Genomic DNA, 19,872 nt, shown 5'->3' on the forward strand with positions numbered 1-19,872 from the left:
CTGATTTCCAATGTTCGTATGCAAAATATAGTTCTTTAACGCATCACGGTTAGGAATTTCAAAAATGTCGATGTGCTCAATCTTCAAGCTGACTTTCAAGCGATGGATTACCGAAATATTTTTACAAGGGAGAATATCGACATCAAAGCACAACTGATTAATGATGAGCTGCAGAGACTTTTACACCGCCACGTTCCCGAAAAAACCATCACGATCCGTGATAAACGTACATCGTGGATAAGTACAGAAACTGAAAATGCTATCGCCGTACGGGATCTCGCACACTCATTGTACGCGCGGGACCCCAACAGAGAGGTAATGGAAATTGGGTAGACTATACACAGAAGCGGGCCAGAGCAGCGTCGTTAATTTTTGTTGCGAAGAAACGGTATGCCGGGCGAAACTTCTCCTGTGATCTTCCGGCGGAGAAAGTATGGAACAACTTAAAGCGCGAAGGAATCAACTACGCATCGAATAGTGCTGCAGACGTGGATGTAAGTGCGGACGAATTGAATAGCTTTTTTGTTGATGAACATCGGCAACTGTTAACTGTAAGTACACCTGAAGCAGTTGTAGAACCGCGCCATTGCACAGCAGTTGACCACGGGGAGCATTTCCACTTCCATCATATACGCACAAACGAAGTAGCGAAAAGAATGTGGGAAATCCGGACCAACGCCACTGGGTCTGATTGCATCCCAATCTTCTTCATCAAAATGCTCTGTCTCTTTATTATACCGATGCTGGTCCACCTGTACAATGCGATTATTGATAGCCAAATTTTCCCCGCAATTTGGAAGAAGGCTATTGTAACACCGATCGCCAAAGTAACATACCCACAGCAGTATAAAGATTTCTGGTCGATTGGTGTGCTACCAGCCCACTCAAAAATTTTAGAAAAAATTCTGCTGAACCAATTCACCGAATATATCGGAAACTCTAATCCACCGCTCATGGCGAAACACCAATCAGAGTATAGAAAAGGATTTAGTACAACGACTCGTACCCCAACTGGCGCCGCGGGGAGGTAGGGATAGGAGTTACTGGACAAGAGGCTAAGGACCACTGTGCCGAACAACCGGGTCTATATTACGCATTGCCCAAGCATTTACCAGAAGCTGGTGCAGTCTGTGATTATGCCTTTCTTCACTTACGCCGACGTTGTCTACTACCCTAGGTTGTCAGCAACGCTCAAAGGGCAGCTTGATCGTTGTTTTAAAGCAGCAACACGTGTCACCTACAACATTAAACGGCGAGAAACGACAGCAATGGTACGCAACTCAATCCTGGAACACGGCCTACAAGAAAATTACCTGTACCGCATATGTTGCTTCATAAGGAATGGATACAACAGTTAATCTCCTGCATACATCATACAACATCTGCACTGAGGTCGTTGCGAACGCACGTGCCCCACAACACAACCTCCAGTAGAAAAAGTCCAATAACCTATGGAGCACTCATATGGAATGGACAGTAACCAACGATGACCACTTTTAAAGCCGCGCTTAAAAACCAAATTCCCTAGACTAACAAAATATGTATCTCTAACTCTATCCAATTGTCAAACCATCCAAACTATTTCCATGACCTGAAACACAGTGTTTCGTTAAAACGGTAAAATACAAATACCAAAAAATAATTGATCGAGACATCGCTTGCGCAGCTTATATGGAATGATAAGCCACTCTCCGAAAAGGATATACCCCTGCACAGTCGTAAGAAATTCGCGCCGGTTGAATAACCTGACCAACTCGCGATCTGCATCTGAGGCCAGTATTTCTGGCAGCCTTCTTGGACGAACCGGGAAACTTTTCCTCGAACTGGGTCCATTCGAGTACTTTGCTGGTATCTTGAAAATATTGATCATGTAGAAATCAAATGGAATTGACGTATTGAAGCAGTCTTGACAATATTCTTGTCCCGTGTAGGATTCGCTATACGCCCATTACGTCACATGGGGTACACCCCCCCCCCCCCAAATGAATCTGTTCTGGCTGGGAGAATGCCTCAACCAAAAAACATCGTCCTGAATCTTCTGCTTTCTCGCGGTGAAGCTCTATCAGAGTTTGCAATCGGAAAAGTAAGCCTAGTCATCCCTGAAACGAAACCTTTCTTAACGATGTACAGACCATCGCCGGTCTGTGTATAGCCTCCCGGACTATCTATAAAATTGCCTGCAAGAAAAATTTAACCTACTCATTCGATTTTTTGGCAGGAATTTCCAGCAACTTGAATTTTTGGTAATCTAGCCATTTGAAATTTCAATCTGATGTTTTTAAAAATTGCTAAATCATCGAAAAGATGGGGATTTTCTGAACTTTGTTACAGCTTTTTTCTCCGAAATTTCCAACTATTCTTGAATTCATGGAGTTTCAAACGTTGACACAGTATTATTCTGGATCCCTTGGCATAACACAGTGGGAACGTGGATGCTGATTATCTTGTTAATTTAGGCACTGGAAGCGGCCTTGATGTTTCCCACAGCAGGTAAACGGATAGTTCATATCTGCACTTAGTGCGCCATTATACATAATGAACAAACGAGATGCTTTCCCAAATGACTCTGCCTATATTGCTATCCTCATGAATTTCTCAGACTCCTAGCAAGAAACCCCTATAGTTGTGGCACTCTACTAATTCTATTTACCAAAGCAACAAACGATAACTAGCAAAACGTTGAAATTTGTTCCAATCTTACAAGAAACTGTAAGCCTGTGCCTCACTAAATCGCCTCATTTCGAGAATCATGGGTGAGATTAATAACGAATGTTTTTTACCGATTCCTCTGCTATTAATACTAGCTAAAGTTTTGCATACCTCGATCGATTCTGTTGGTTTAGCTGGAACATTCTGAACATTCGCTGGTTCCAAAAGACCGCCTCCATCTAGCAGCAGGTCCGAGTCACTAAGCGTCTCGCGGAGTATACTGGGTGGAGAGAATATAACGCCAGAGTCCGATATGAGCGATTTGCTCTGCCGAAAAAACAACAAGCCATTTTAGAGTTAAAATCATCCCACAAACTGAATCATCTTTTTATTAGCATTAGCAACATAAGTAGCAAGTCACATACCAGATCGCTGGAGCTCACTTACCGGCGTCTCAGCAAAAAAGCTCATATCCGAATTTTCCCAGTTCTGCGTGAAGGCTGCTTTCTTTGCCCGTGGGGACTGCTGGATGGGGACAGCATTTTCCTTGGTTTCGATCATCTGTGGACGGCAATTGTCTCCATTGGTAACTGTTTTGCTAACCCTCCCACCCATGTTAGTACTTTCTTTTGCCTGCTCGTTGCTCATGATTTCTGCGATGTCCTCTCCGAGGCGTGCAGGACTGGGTGGAATGTATCTGAAAATGAAAAACATTATTTTATTATCTTAATCATAAGCAATGAAAAGAAATGCTTACACTTCTGACCGTCGTTTTCCCAGCTCTGCCATCGCATTTTTGAACGGCGTAGGCGTTCGAGGTTCCATTGATTTTACGTCTTTAAGCGGGGTTTTGATGGGGTTTTTAGCATCCTCTTCCGTGGGCTCTCTTTTCGAGCTTTGACTATCTTTCACAGGGTTCGGAGTTGTGAGAAGACTAGTGTCGTTGGTCTGAAGAAAGAAAAACATCGATTTATTATACAATACTATTAAAAGCACATTTTCAAACAACAAATAAGCACAATAATAAAACAAAACAAACCAAAAACGTACTTTAACGATAACTTTCTTAACGGGTGTGCTGGCCGGAAGCTGATCAAACGAAACATTCAAGCTTGGTGAATTTAAAAACTGACTGGGCGAAAAGGGTAGAGGTTTAATGGGTGTGACAGTCGGTGATAGAAGATGTTTTTCGCTCTGATCCGGATGATACTGGTGGTGCAGGTGCGACTGATGATGTGAGGCACTACTAGTACCAGCGATAGTTTGACCAGCAGCCGATGTCACCTGAAGAAGCTGTAACTGCCGTTGCTGTTGATGTGCAAGCAAGATCTGGTGCTGAAGGTCATTCTGAAACAGTATCTGTCGTCGTTACTAATTCGACACTCTGCGATGGTAAATTGTGTGCCTTGTGGCGTTTGTTTTAGGGGTTACTTATTAGAAGTAAAACTGATATGTATTAACATTACATAAACTACACAAATTATTGAAACACACACAAATAATGTGGTTAATTGAAATCAAATAAAACTTACCATCTCGTTTTCATCCCTAAACTTCCGTTTCCTCCTCAGTATGCTGGGCGTGTTTATTTTGAACTTACGATCTCTTCCATCCGTATCGCTTCCACTAAGCAAATCGCTAAAATCCACACTAGTGGGTGTGTACGGTTGGTGATTGTTATTGTTATTATTGCTTGTGGCACCAGTGTTGGTACTGAGGAAATTATTGTTGTTCACAACTACTTTGGCATTAACGAATGTTGTCTTTCCGGTTGCATAAAGCGGTGCAATAACAAACTGCTTCTCACAGGTCGCATTCGGTAGCGGCGTTATCAGGAAATCTCCCTGCTCTGTTGAAACCGCAACTGGTTCACTCTCTACATCAAGGGAATCTTCATTCATGCTCTCCACCGATGCCTTCTTCCGGTTATTGCAGATAATGTTTCGTAAACTGTTCTGACCATCTTGCGATTGCTGTGCACCATTAAGACCGCTTTGCCCGGACCCCGAGTTGTTCTGGTGGCTGTGTGACTTTGGTTTACGGCGGGTCGCATCCGGGCCTTCGTACTTCCGCCGCATAGTCGAGTTCCAGTGATTTTTGATAGCATTGTCCGTTCGACCCGGTAGCAACTTGGCAATTTTCGCCCACTGATTGCCCCACTGTAGATGTGCCTGGTAGATAATGTTGTCCTCTTCGTCGGTCCACGCGGTTTTTTTGATGTTGGGATTCAAATGGTTGTGCCACCGCTCGCGACACTGCTTCCCGATACGGCCGCGGAGATGGCGTGCAATAAGTGTCCATTTCTTAGGACCGTACTTGGTGACCAGTTCGACTACTTTGTCATCTTCCTGCGGATAGAAAAGATAAAGACAAAATTTAGAGCGACGTGATACGTTTTAGAGGGATGTATGACACAATTGGCCTGTGTTAAGCCAAAGAGAACCCAGCGCCATTCTTAGATACATGTCCATCAAACACTTATGCATCCAATGTAGCACTAGAAACATCTACATCTACATCTACATCGATCAAATGGGTGATTGAAAATTTTGTTCTGTATAAGTCTCCATGAAAAGAAGGAATTATTCCAGTTCTACTTCAAAGATAATATGAACACTTCAAGGATATTGTTAAAAAAGTTCTTACCTTTGGTCAGTAGCGTGGCGGGAAATAATTGTAAAATTCATTCCCAAAAGTGGCCGGTTACTAATAAGGAGCCAAAGAGCTTTGGGCCGATCAATCTGACCTTCTTCCTCCTCAAATCAGTGAGACGTTTAATCGGCCACCATATTCGGGATGTTAGTTTGGGCGAGCATCCGCTGCATGCAATACATCAAGCATATCAGCGGGGAAGTCTACATCGACCCTGCTACACAATGGTGTCTACAACATTGAAAAAGCTTTATCGCAAAAGCAATCAAGCTTAGGAGTTTTTTTATACTGAAGGTGCTGTTGACAACGTGTTTTTCGAATCCATTTTGGAAGCAGCACGAGGTCATGGAGTACCTTAATATAACTCGAACATAATACACGCAATGCTTAGCAACCGATATATGTACTCTTCGTTAAGTCAAGTAGAGATAAGGAAACTGACTGTCTGCGGATGTCCTCAAGGTGGTATGCTGTCACTGCTGGCTTGTGGAGGAAACTTGATGAGCTTGGGTTTCCGACATTTGATTTTGCCGATGATTATCGTATAATGATCACCGGAATTTGCATCTACACACTTTTTGATTTGATGCAACAAGCCTTATGTGTTGTTGAGCAATGCTGCCTTTATGTTTGACTATCAGTTACTCCAAAAAGAACATCAATGGTGCTTTTCACCGGAGCTCCTCCGTTACAGTTCTTTGACTGTGACTCCGTCGCGGATCAAGTTAGATACGTTGGGGTGATTCGTGACTCCAAGCTAAATTGGTCACGACGATTTCATACTCAAGAAGGCTAGCATGGCCTTCGATCAATGTAGAAATTACGGCAATCCTATCAAAATTAAACCATCTTCAGATGGTCTTGGTGGCGCTGACTGGTGCGTTCACGACCACACTTACTGCTGCTCTAGAGGCACTCTTGAACATAAAACCACTATATGTGTTTCTGAAACAAGAAGCACTTTTTTGTGAATGTCGTCCTAAGATTACTGGGCTCTGCAACAGTAACCCAATAGATCGTGCAACTAGCCACACAAGACTGTGGTCCCAAATGGTTACTTGGGATGAGTATATACTTGCTCCCAATGACCTTACACTCACATTTTTTTTCTTTAGATTTTTCGACACGACTCAATGCGTTAGCACAACTGAGCGACCGAAAATAAAAGTCGCAAGAATAGAACATGCTTCACAAAACCCGTTTCAAACATATTAGAATATAAAAATCGGAAATAAACTTCAAGCATAAAAATAGGACAGAAATCCTTCAGCCTAAGAATCGCCTAAAAAGTTCTCACCCGTAAAACTCGGCAAGGATGAAACTCCAGTATAAAAATCGTTTAAAAATAAATAAATCGCTCGTAGGAGCATCCGTATATCTTGATGTTCAAGATTAAAAGTCGGCTAACAATATTTACTTTGTAAGAATCGGAAGTATTTCTTTCCGGTTTTTTTTACTGAAGGTTTTTTTACCCGACTCTTACAAAGGAATGTCCCAGTCCGATTTTTATGCTTGAAGTTTATATCCGGTTTTTATATTCTAATATATTTGAAACGGGTTTTACGAAGCATGTTCTGTCCTTGCGACTTTTATTTTCGGTCGCTCAACTGAGCAGTGAATCTTTTAAGTACTTTTTTTTTTTTTTGTAAAAATTTATTGTCCAGTCTCTTATTACTACTTATTTAGTTACATTGCAAATAAAATTTATATCCTTCTACTGTTTTTTGGTTCGTTGGTACACTGGTCATGTAGCATAACATCTGGGAGAACTCCTTTAGTATCAGCTGGCGTGTCCGTCTGGATTGGTGTTGGAGGACTGGGTAGATCCAATCCTCAGGTTGTAGTTGCATTAGCCGTCGATCAAACGTTACGAAGACGTTCCGTTGGTATACCCAAATGGTTTTGTTTTCGCTACATTGAAGGAGATGATGCTCGATGCTATCCGTTTGATCAGGACAAATACTGCAGTCGGCGTCGGCTCGTCTATTCATTTTGTGGAGTAGCTCGTTTGTAATTAGCTTGCGATGAACAACTGAATACCACGCAGATCGTTGATCCGAGTTTAGCAGTTTGGAGTGAATGTTTTTAAATACTTTCTTCCAGTCGCGTACTGGGTTTTCCCTCACTATTTTCGGTTCCTTCAGTTGTTTTAGGAAGCTGCTGTATATTATACTGGAGCTTGGCGTTCTGGCGATTTCATCAGTTAAAAAAACAGATTCTTTCACCACTGTTCGAATGTGTTCGTATTTTCGGGGTATGGCCAATAGATTTGGGGGGTTAGCGTTGTGTTCCAAGAAACTCCAAAGAAAAGGAAGATCTGAAGCGATTTGTATCATTCGATTTGTCAGCAAAGCCTTGGCTTTGATAGGCGGTGAATGTAGATTTAGACCTCCCCTGTCTTTGTGGAGTATCAGCGTTTCGAAAGCTATCCTGGTCCATCTTTTTCCATACCACAGAAAGGATCCAATTCTAGAGATAAACTTTCCACTATGCTTGTTGGGAAGGGGAATTACTGATGCTGTGTACCATAGCTTCGATGTTACGTAGGTGTTAATCAAAATGACTTTTTGTACGAGGTTCAGATTTCGGACGTTGTTCATCCACATACACGTTTGGAAACCTCGTAACACCGCAGCCCAATTGCAGTCAACTGTGTCGGAAAAATCTTCAGCAAAATGTACTCCGAGGATTTTCACTGTGTTTTGTATCTGCAACCACTCATTTTGTGGTGTCAAGTTTATCAATCCGATTCTTATGGCTTTAGTTTTCTGGGTGTTAAGTCTTGCCCCTGAAACAACCGCGAATGCTTCAAAGGTGTTTAGAACAACTCGTATCTGATTGTTGCTGTCGAGAAACATAGAAATGTCATCAGCGTAGGCGTTCAAAACAGCATGCGGAAATTCTCTGTGCAATTTATCAAGCAGTGGTTGCAAATAAATTACAAACAAAAGCATTGATAGTGGATCCCCTTGTCGTACCGATCTCTCTATTTTAATTTCATTCCCCAGTTTTCCATTTATAAGCGCCCTTGAAAAGCTGTTGTTCATACAGTACATTAGAAGGTTGACCAATTCAGGATTAAAATTCATTTTTTCCATGGTGCTTGCCAGGAAGTTGTATTCCACCCTATCAAAAGCATGGTCAAAATCAAAAGCAACAAGCAGTGCATTCCCACGCCTCGTTTTCAGCTCACAAATTCGGTCAAGTATTCGAGCGGTGGCTTCAAATATGTTACGCTTTCCATTGGAGCACTTTTGATGTTTTGAAAGCACCAAGGGGAGCAAGGGACATATTCTGTTTTTAATTATTCTAGCGAAAATTTTGTAATCAACATTAAGGAGCGAAATCGGTCTAAAAGCTTTAACGCTGTTATCGCCCTTTTTCTTTCTAACAAGCACAAGCACGCCATCGAAGAATTCTTTGGGAGCATTGGAGGATATTGCTTCGTTGATGACAAAAGTAAACTCCCTCTCGATTACTTGCCATGCCTTTAGGTAAAACTCCTTTGGCAAGCCATCATTGCCGGGTGATTTCCGTGAGCTGCTCGATTTGATTGCCTGTAGAACCTCGCCTGAAGAAATTTCATTCATTAATCGCTGATTGTCTTCATTTTCGTTCGGGATGCGCTGTGTTGGGTTGAAGTCGTTGTTCTCGATCGGGTGCGTGGAAGAGTACAAGCTAGCAAAGTATTCTTGCACACTCTGATGTATCGCATTCGGCTCTCGTAATGTATCATCTCCATTCTGCAGTATATTAATCGAGGTTTCGGTCCGTCGGCTCTTCTGGTTTGCTATGTGAAAGATTGATGTGCTTTCTCCTGCTATGTATATTTCGTTCCAACACCGCGTGCTATGTGCATAGCTACGCTGTAAAGAGAGCATCCGTCCTTTAATGTGATTAATTGTTTGCAGTTGACGGGGATCGCCATAATAACGATCATAGGCTGAACGAAGTATGGCGTAGTACAATTCCATCGTATCATGGAACGATCGCCTTTTAATGGACGATTTCCATTTAAGGAAGGAGATCAGTTTAGGTTTCACGAATTGAATCCACCAGTCTATCCAAGTACGATAATTACGTCTATGTCTTGTCCAGTACCCCCATTTTACGTGTAGTTCCTCTATGACCGCTGGATCATCAACCAAGCTTGGATGCATACGCCATATTCCCCGACCAGGCGGATTTCCAAGTGTTGGAAGAACAGTGCGAATTATGTATGCTTTGTGGTCTGAAAAAGCCGTTGCAGCAAAATTTGCGGTTCGAATCCATTCTCGCATGTTCGGTGTGACAAGAATCCTATCAATCCTAGAAGCAGAGTCGGATCTGATAAAGGAGAATTCGACATGTTGGCGGTTTAGAAGCTCCCAGCTGTCGTCCACGCCTGCGGCAGTCATGAAACGTTTCAGCATTGGACTATGCGCGTTTGAACCAGTAGCGTCTTTTTGGTTTACAACTGAATTGAAATCACCACCAATGATAAGTGTCCGTAGCATTATAGAAGTAGTATGGTAAAACTGTGTTGTAGAAATTTTCCCTTGCGTTACGATTTTGAGTTCCCGAAGCTGCGTACACATTAATGAAAGTTACGCCATTGATACGTGCACTGATTAACCTTGAATCCATGCTTCTGTCAATATGGGAGAAGGTGAGAAAACTTCGTGTTGCAATCGCTGTTCCTCTTTTGTGCTCGTCTACGTTGTACTCTATGATGAAGCCTGGTATGTTGAGATGTGTCGTTGCCACTTCTTGCAGGAATATGATGTCAAGTTCAGCGGATCGGATGAAAGAATTCAGAGCATCGAGCTTTGTCCCATTTGTCACTGCGTTCATGTTGATTGTAGCAATCTTGTAGCTCCTCATATCAGCCATTTCTGTTGTGGAAAAATCTGCACGTTGACATGATTGACCAGTTGAGACGTATCACAGCAGGGATACCAATAGCATAGCAGCTTGTGGAGACGACAGTAGCAGCGAGAGCTGGGAAGGGTGAAATCATGCTGAGGATGGCAGTATCATAGATTGCTTCGGCAGGACATATACTGTCCAAAATGCTTACCGAGGAGACTGAAGGCGGTGCTGGCAGATCCGTTTGATTCAAAGTTTCACCGAAGTCGGTGAGCGCATGCAGAACCATTTTATTGGTGTACCGACGAGATGAATAGCTAATGGATGTAATAGCGACAACGGTGTATTGTATTTTGCATTTTTTGTTGATTTTCCGACGGGACGAGAAGTTTCTGGGCGAGGCAGTGGTGACGTAAGTTGGTTCACAGACAACTGGTGCTTCCATCATTTTTTTACTGTCGCGTCGACGAAATGTGTAGATTATGAATGGCACAGCCGTAGCGGAAAGAGCTGGGAATGGTGGAAACTTGCTGAGGGTGGCAGTATCATAGATTGCTTCAGCGGGACATATACTGTCCAAAATGCTTACCAGGGCCGCCAAAAGCGCAGCTTGTAGATTCAGTTTGTTGCTATGGTAGTGAGAGAAGTAGCTGGTTGAAATTTCTTCACGGGCAGCGGGCGCTTGAAGAAAGATGTTATTGCTTCGATACGGGTTTCTGGATGCAGAGGCAGCAGCGAAATATGGCACGGTGTAAATTTTTTTTGTTCGTCTTCGGTGCAAATTGTTGTTGGATGCAGAACGGCGGCGAGTACTTGGAACGGTGAAAATTTGCTGAGGATGGCAGTATCGAAAAATGCCCTGACGGGACATATACACAGGGCAGCCAAAAACTCTGTTTGCAAATCCAGTTTGTTGCTGTGCTGGTGAGACGGGTAGCAGGTAGGTTTATCATCACGGATAGTGAGTGTTTGCAGAGTTTGGTCGTTGGTGTGTATAACTGCAGTATCAGGAGATTCTATTGTGATGTTTTTCTTTCGACAACAGTGCAAGTATCGGCGACACGCAGTAGCAGCGACGGCAGCTGGGAATGGTCGAAATTCACTGAAGACGGTAGCATCATTTTTTGCTTCGGCGGGACACATACTGCCTATAAAACTTACCGAGGAAAATGACGATTTCTGCTGGTTTAGTTTTGTTGTGTTGTTTCGTAATTTTTGACTGCATAAAATTACATCGATGACGGGAACGTAGCTTGCAGATTTTTCCTTCTTGCAGAGACGAGACGAACTGTTGTATGTAGCAGTAGCGGTAGGATTTTGCGGTGGCATATTATTTGTGAGATTGTGTGCTTGGTAGCAGCCAAGTGCTACAGCAGCGGTGCAATCTGATAGTAGTAAAAATTGGCTGAGGGCGGCAGTATCAAATATTTCTACGGCTGAACATATACTGTTCAAGTTGCTTACCGGGGAATAAAAAACTAGTATATTTGTTTTGCTATTGTTTCGATGCTGGTTCAGGCTGGGTGGCCTACTCATTGTTTGTTTCGCGAAGTTGAACGAGTGAGATGTGGCTCTGGTCTCGTGTCTGACCGGGACGGTCTTTTTTCGTTGTTTTTTCTGTCATGTTCGAGAGGTGATGCCGATCTTTTTGTGTTTACTGTGATGGTTCTGTTTCTATCAATTGTCAAATCATTACTTTCGTCTGGGAAGCCAAAAAAAGGGCTTGTAAGGTTCACGGTATTAACTTCGCTGGTAGGTTGGGAGGCGCTGATTGTGTCTATTGATGTCTGTCCTCTGCTCTCGGGTACGTTTTGGGATGATTCGATTATCATTGCGGTCTCGCTGCCAGCCAACGAGATGTTTGATCCATGGTGCGGTGTACCCTTTTTTAACCCAGTAGAGCTAGCGTTATTTGGCTGACGAAAGGTCTGTTGTGAAATTGAGCGATTGTCACCGTTTTTCACTATTTCGGCTAGGGTTAAACGACCGCTGACGCTCGGCTTCGAGGATTTTGCGTACTCAGAGCACTTCTGAGCATAATGAACTCGTCGGTTGCAATGTTTGCATGTGGCGATTTGGTCTTTGTAGGTAACGAGGGTCATAGTCGTATCCACCATCACGTACGACGGTATCGGTTTCGTGAGTTTTATGCGCATAATTCTCACTCCATTTGGGATACCAGGAAAGAAATCTTTCCAGACTTCATCCCGGATTGAGATGATTTCACCATAGTCACGCATCCGGTATGCTAGCTGTCTGTTACTTGTGCTCGGGCGGAGATCATGTACCCTAACCTCAACAGATCCATCTTCCATTGAGAGTGGGATGCTGTAGGATTTCCCGTCGTGTTCTACCTGGTGTTTCAGGTTATGTTCTTGTACTATGTCCTGCGCTGTTTGAGCCGAGTCGGTTCCCACGAAGACACGTCCATTGCTGACTTGCAAGTGCTGTAGCTGAGTCGCTTCGATTGCGAGATTTTTTGTAATGAATTCTGCGATTGCAGGAAAGTTTAGTTTGGTTGGTACAACTTTAAAGTTGATGACAAATGTTTTGTCAACCGATGATGCCATCCTGGCAGTTGCTGGTTCCGAATATCGGAATATCACTTGTTATGGTATGACGGACTAAGTCCGGGAATTTCGTAAAAAAAAATCTCCAGATATTGTTGTCGTGAATACACGTGTGCTCACAACAACAGTTTGCTGTCAACTGAGTACTAAGCACAGACTAACAGACATAACACTATGAGGGAATTTCCTCAAAAAATATCGATCCGACAATTTTCCCAAAACACTAGCTCCATCTTTTATTCACAGTCCCAAACACTCTATACTGATGTGTTGCCCCTTAGGTTTGGGAACAATTTTTCACTAGTGGTCTATCCCCCACATGCTTGTTCATATGTCAGTGGTGCCATAATTTCAAATGTGGCCACAGTCCCAACTACAAATATATTTAAAATGACCGTTAAAGCGGGCGAAGCTTTGTTTTTGAGTGTTATATCTGTTAGTCTGTGTACTAAGGGCCGATTTCTTCACCCTGGCTTAACTTTTAAACCAGGTTCACCAGTACGTTTAAAACTGGCTTAAGCGCAAAGCGAGGGTTAAGAAATCGGCCCTAAGAATGTCTGTCTGCCAGACCTTGTTGACGTTGTTTGCTGCTGCGTGTTGAGCTACTTTTCCTTGGCGGTGAGGCATTAGTTGCCTTATTCGTTGCAGCTTGGGGGTCATTTTGTCTGCCTTCTCTCGCGTTATCGTTCACGTCCATGTCACCATCGGTATTGGTTACTTGCTGTTTACGATCAGAGGTTCTTTGCTATTTTTTGTTCTCTCGGGTCATTGTTGCAAATCCGTCCTCGTCGGTATTTGCTTTTTTATTGGTGATGCTAGTTGTTGGTTTGGGAGCGGTTGTCGTGGTCGTTATCCCTTCATTAATGGTTAATTGGATCGTTGTTTTTGGTTTTATCTGTAAGGCGCATGTTTTGCCGTAGTGAGCTGTCTGGTTACATAATTGGCATGTAGGGGTCTGACCAGTATATGTAATCAGCATTGTTTGCTCATGCTCACAATACGTAAGCCATTGGGAATACCGGTGAGAAAATTTCTCCAATTGTCATTCGTAATAGGTTCTACTTCTCCGTATTGCGACATAAATCGTTGATGGAATCTTCGTTAGTGCGCGGTGCCAGATCATGGATACAAACGTCTACCATGTCCTATTCCATATACACGGGGATCTTCATTCTGGTGTTAGTAAATTCGCCTTCGTGTTGCATGTTGTTCTTTACAATGAAGTTTTCTGTCTGTGCTAAAATTTTGACGTGCTGTAGCTGAATTTACATAACATCCACGAGATTAAGCTCCATTTTCACATTAACTAGTTGTTCTCATTGCGCAGCCGGAGGCAACGGTACAATTCGGTTTGTGCACTGGATATAGAACAAAGCGCTGGCTTGCTACACCGGTGCCTATAGCCTAGCGATTGTTTTGCTTCAGCTTTGTGCGAGGTCAGAAGATAGACTAGTTACACTCACATGTAGTTTTTCTTTTAAAACTTTCAAATGTGATTGAATTAATTCCTCATTGCGAGGAGTGGCTTTCTGGCAGTATGGAGCGACAATTTGAAGGATAAGTAGTTTGTTACACTAACGGTTCTTTGTTGAAGGGCCGAGTCGATGCTGGTGTCTATTGTCGTGAATGGAGTTGGGAGTAATCCCATTTGCTTGATGGATACTGTAGCGTATTCCAAGCAAAAATCTTCGCGATTTTGTGTGGCGTACAATCGGCACTTCAACAGGGAACACGCGGTTAAAGAATTTATTTCTGCTCTGAGTCAGGCTGCCGTAAAATCACTTAATTCGGCAGATTAGAGATTTTTAGCATGCCGAACTCAAATCGAAGAACTTATCATTTAAAATTCTATCTACCTTTTGTAGGTACCCGGCCAATCCGGTATTACGGGAAATGAATGGGCGTACGAATTGGCTAGAGCGGGCGCTGCGACTGACTTTGTTGGTACAGAACCAGTTCTACCACTGGCGATAAGTTGGATAAAGCACAAGATTCGCTCTTGGGCTGCATCCGAACATGCCAACCATTGGCGTAACTTGCAAACTTGCGTTCAAACAAAAACTTTTTTGCTGGATGTGGGGCCGAAAATGTCAAAGAATTTTTTTTTATATTTTTCCAAACACAATTACAGTTTTCTAGTCAGGACACTGATTGGACATTGCAAACTCAATTATCACATGGCTACTATTCAGCGTGCTGAGTATTATTCGTGTGATCTTTGTGAATTCGACTACAAAACTTCATATCATTTAATATGTAAATGTCCTGCAATAATGCAATTGTGTGTCCGGATTTTTTGTTCTCCATACATAGATGAACCAATGTACAGCGTGTTAAAACTCAAGGCTTTATCAGTTGGGTTCACTATTCTTTCGGGCTGAAGAGCTGTTTATTGTTTTTTGCGATTGTATCGTGTTGTCATTTTCCATTTACTCACCTTTTTTCTTCTACTTCACTTTCCGTTCCCATCAGGAAAGTGATGACACGACATCGCAGGGTACTAATCTTGGTGTAACATGGGACAATAACGTGCCAATCAAACCAATATATACTGTTTCCTGATTCCTACTGGAGCTGTAGAGCTTGGTTCTCGAAAGGGCTCCCACTAAATACTGCTTAAGGCCAATTGCAGCGGCCCGTGATTTTGATTTTGATATTGCGTGTATGGTTCAGATGTACGGGCGTAGAGGCTTACTATGCTGCCCATAATCGCAAATCAGTCCCATGTTCTGTGGGATTCCATAGCAACATGGGACTGTCTTGCGATTATAGGCAGTATAGCGATCACTAAATCATCTTGGCGATTTTCGTATTTGTGAAATCTTGAGCGTAGCTGTACGCTAGACTGCCCAGAAAAATAATGAATTTTTGAAAACTCAATCGGCCCACCCCTGAGTCGATTCCTAGTCCCACCAGGAGTGCTTGCTCCAAATTTGAAGCAAATCAGACAAGTCTAGCTACCGGACCAACGTGCTTGAAGTTTGTATGGGATTTTTCGACAATTTACATGGAAAAAACTCTCTTGCACACATTTTCACTGCTAGGTGGCACTGTATATATCAGATTATCACCAAAAGTGAAACTTAAGAAGATAATTTTATTATCTACAACTTTGTTGAAGACTGCAAAGAGATCCGACTCCAATAGGAAAAGTTAATAAACTTTTAACGAAGTGATGTCTGAGTCAGTTTTGCATGGGGCCTAGCAGTGCATGATAGTGTATTAGTACTAGGTTCTAACAAACAAAATATTTTTGTGGATTAATGGTTAGATTTAGCTGAATAGTATGTTCGGAAGAATTGCAGTACATAATACGAGTTATGTTTTGGTTAGAAAATTTTAGTTCAATCTGTGACCGCATAGATGGCGCCAACACTAACTTTTCAACGGAGAGAGATAGAATATCGAGATGTTTGGAAGAATTACTGCAATATTCTTGTTCTACAACTTTGTAGAAGACACTTAATTTCTATCTCTCTTCGTTGAAAAGTTAGTGTTGGCGCCATCTATGCGGTCAGATGTGGAACTACAATTTTCTAACCAAAACATAACTCGTATTATGTACTACAATTCTTCCGAACATACTATTCAGCTAAATCTAACCATTATTCCATAAAAATGTTTTGTTTGTTAGAACCTAGTACTGATACACTACCATGCACTGCTAGGCCCCATGCAAAACTGACTCAGACATCACTTCGTTAAAACTTTAATAACTTTTCCTATTGGAGTCAGATCTGTAAAGCGATCTTCAACAAAGTTGTAGATAATAAAATTATCTTCTTATGTTTCACTTTTGGTGATAATCTGATATATACAGTGCCACCTAGCGGCGAAAATGTGAGCAAGTGGGTTTTCTCCATGTAGATTGTCGAAAAATCCCATACAAACTTCAAGCACGTTGGTCCGGTAGCTAGACTTGTTCGATTTGGCTCAAATTTGGAGCAGACACTCCTGGTGGGACTAGGAATCGGCTCAGGGGTGGGCCGATGGGGGTCATTTTTTTCTGTCACTCTACTGTACGCGCATTATCGCGATTGCATATTCGTCTTTATGTATCATAGCAAAGGGCTCGAGCGATTGTATGTTAACATGTTCGATCGCGTGGGCGTTTGTATGTCGCGTGTGCGAGCGTTTATGTAATTCTAGTGTATTAATTCGGTTTTATAACCGTGTGGCCATTCGCATATTCGCGTGTGAGTGATCGCGGGGACCATGAATCTTACATTTAATTTTCAGTGTACAATTCAGATCCAAGAAAAGAGTGAGTTCTCGAATATCACTAGCGTTCCTAGTCATGTGGCCATGGCCTGTGGATATGAATCCAGTATCATTTTTTTATTACTCCAACCTAGGCTGCTAGGAGCGAGGGTATTTTCGGATGCGACTGATTCATAATCGCGCGAACACGTAGGTTTGTTTGTTCGCGCGACCGAGATTCTAATATACATAATTTTTTTTATTTATTATTTGCAAGGTGGTATTAATGAAGGTATGTACCAAGGTTTTGGAAATACGGACTCGCGTTATCTGCGATCATGTGGAAATTACCGTTGGCATGATCGCTGTTGAGCGCGTTTATAAATTCGTATCTAAAAGGTTGATTTAATTACAGGGGCGTTTTTAAGCTGGCGGGATCATGGCATGCGCCATAAGGCACCTAAAACAATCATCATCCTGAATTTACTGAACGGACTGATTGCAAAAACTAGAGTACCCCGAAACCCCACGTGACACCCGAACCCAATTGGATACGATCAAAGTCAGAAAATACCCACCCGCGAGAAATCACCAGAAATCCAATATGCACCCCCACGCTAAATGAACCAGGTATGCATGAAACGTCGAAGCCCAGGGCCATCTCGAAAAGAATCCAGTCTACTTCCTCATCTCGTACAGATCAGAAAGCAAAAAGCACACCACTTGCTATCAGCATACTAACTAAAAATACTATCTAACGTATACGTGTAACTTATAGAAACAGCAAAGTCCCGTTGCCTCCAACTGCGAGTGAAATGAATGAATCACAAAATAAATTTTGTCTATTACGGGAGAACGCAATCGCATTGTAGACCTACAGTGCGCGAGGTTGAACAGATGATCAAGGTGAAAATGGAACTTGCTTCTGTGTCACACATACAGCTACATCATACGAGGCATGTGGTACTAATAACGTTCAACTCCTTAGCCCAGACAGAAAACTTCGTAGCGAAGAACAACATGCAATACAACATCGAATACGAAAACGTTAAAACCAATCTCCTCGTGCTTTATCGACAGTGATCTTACGGAAATTCGCCTATACGATTTGGCACGATTATATCAAAACATGTATGTCGAAATATGGTGAAGTGAAATCGTTCACAAGACGCTTCGAGAAATTTTTTACCTGGCATTCTCAACGGTGCTCGGGTGGTGCGAATGCGGCCGATCCAACCTATACCTTCTTGTCGGATCATCTCAAGGTGTTAACTACATACATAGAACGCTAAGCACATACCCTGGGCAGACGATCACGTGCCAGTTCTGTAACCAGACGGCACACTGCGGTGATTCATGCGTCAAAACAATCAATGAAAATTCATCTAATACAACCAACACTACCAAATAACTGTTTTCCTTATTTAGTTCGACTAATATGTAGTCACATGTTCTTTTTTAGCTTTTAACGACGTAATTGAATATCGTTAAAACTAAAAAAGAATTACTGAATAACGAAAGTTATGAAAATTTAGAGCCAAGTGAGAGCAAGGATTTGAAATATACAAATCGGACCATTAGAAGTAGCAGGCTTAAAATCTTACGGACTGATATTTTATCTTCTGCTGGTAGGGGAAAGCTTAGGCAGCATTACTAAAAATCGCTCAAGTCTACCAACAGGTCTCCCGGCAGACACACTCGTCCCTCTTTACCATGAGAACCGACAAAAGAGAAGTCACGTAAGATCAGAGCCGTAGCGTGGTCTTTTAGCGCCCTTTAACGGATTCTCAGTTTTGCGCCACTTTAGTGTTTACTTTAGCTTTCTTTTTCAGTTCGACCTTCAAACAATAATTTGTGTACTATTTCATTCATGTTTGACTGTCGGGCAATTCATGTAAACACCAGTCACAAATCTTTTACTGTTTATTTATGAAATCAGTTGACGCTAGGTGTTTGAAGGCGACAGCGATAGCATCTGTTCAGAAGACTGCATATTAGGATGCCAATGTCATGTATATGAAGCAGTTGACCATCAAATTTAATAACCTGATGAACCTCAACAGAATTAGCACCTCGAAAAAGTCTTTACAAAATTTTAGCTTTATGCCAAATGTCATAGAAATGCATGAATTAACGGATCCTTTAGCTTTTCGTGAAAAAATTGTGTTAACAAAAGCTGCATTTCCATTTTTAAACTGAGATTTTCAATTAAACATCAAGAAAAACTTTTTTTCGAATAGACGCCCGATTTCGACATTGCCTTTATTTCTAAAACAAATTAAAACTGCATTTCCAATCTCAAGTCCCATCTCAATTCAAAAGTTTTCCTTGTACCATTAAGGCATTATTTTTCAAGATTACGCCAGATATCGATGCTTCATGACACTGTCTTTCGATAGCGCTCAAATTCTGCTTGGGGAAATTGTTTTGGACGTGCAATACTTTTGAAGTGGGTCCGGTTTAAAAATTCAGGATGACCATAAATATTGGCACCATATCGTATATTAAGTATATTGAGGAGATAATTTTAGGAAAATTGAACTGGTTGGTGGATTGTCGATTAGGGTGCATGTCGCTAGATTTGAATTACCAGGTCAACAGTTATATTCCAAACAGCACTCACCCATCTTTTTGCACAAGCAATTGAACCAAAGATGGTTTTATGATCTATTGCTGATTAAGTTTTTCACATATTCTTTGTTTCAGTTTCTAAGAAAAGATGTTGGATCCAGTCATATATCGAGAGAAGATAGATGACCACATTTTCAAACTTGTCTTTTAAATTATATCCCCCATAATTTCTTCTACAGTTTTCACTCTCGTCATCAAAAACTCCAAGCTTCCATTTAAAATCAAAGACATTGAACTGGGTTCAACCATATGCGATCTTCATTCGGATCAAAGATAGTCCGCTAAGTATTCTAATATTCCGCAAGGCGCAGAAATATTCAGC

General features: G+C 42.0%; 1 protein-coding gene across 3 annotated transcripts in view; it reads right to left on the reverse strand.

Moving 5' to 3' along the window:
* LOC131685671 (myb protein) overlaps positions 1-19,872 on the reverse strand; it is a 62,687-nt gene that overhangs the window by 8,536 nt on the left and 34,279 nt on the right. For 2 of the 3 annotated variants that reach the window (XM_058969548.1, XM_058969547.1), the window contains 5 exons: positions 4,182-4,997; positions 3,700-3,996; positions 3,407-3,597; positions 3,097-3,346; positions 2,821-2,976 (listed from right to left, as the gene is read on the reverse strand). In XM_058969548.1, the coding sequence (XP_058825531.1) occupies positions 2,821-2,976; positions 3,097-3,346; positions 3,407-3,597; positions 3,700-3,996; positions 4,182-4,997 (1,710 nt within the window). The remainder of the gene's footprint in view (positions 1-2,820; positions 2,977-3,096; positions 3,347-3,406; positions 3,598-3,699; positions 3,997-4,181; positions 4,998-19,872) is intronic. The other variant, XM_058969549.1, reaches the window with a different exon arrangement.

This window comes from Topomyia yanbarensis, chromosome 2 (genome assembly GCF_030247195.1).
Source record: "Topomyia yanbarensis strain Yona2022 chromosome 2, ASM3024719v1, whole genome shotgun sequence".
Taxonomy (NCBI): domain Eukaryota; kingdom Metazoa; phylum Arthropoda; class Insecta; order Diptera; family Culicidae; genus Topomyia; species Topomyia yanbarensis.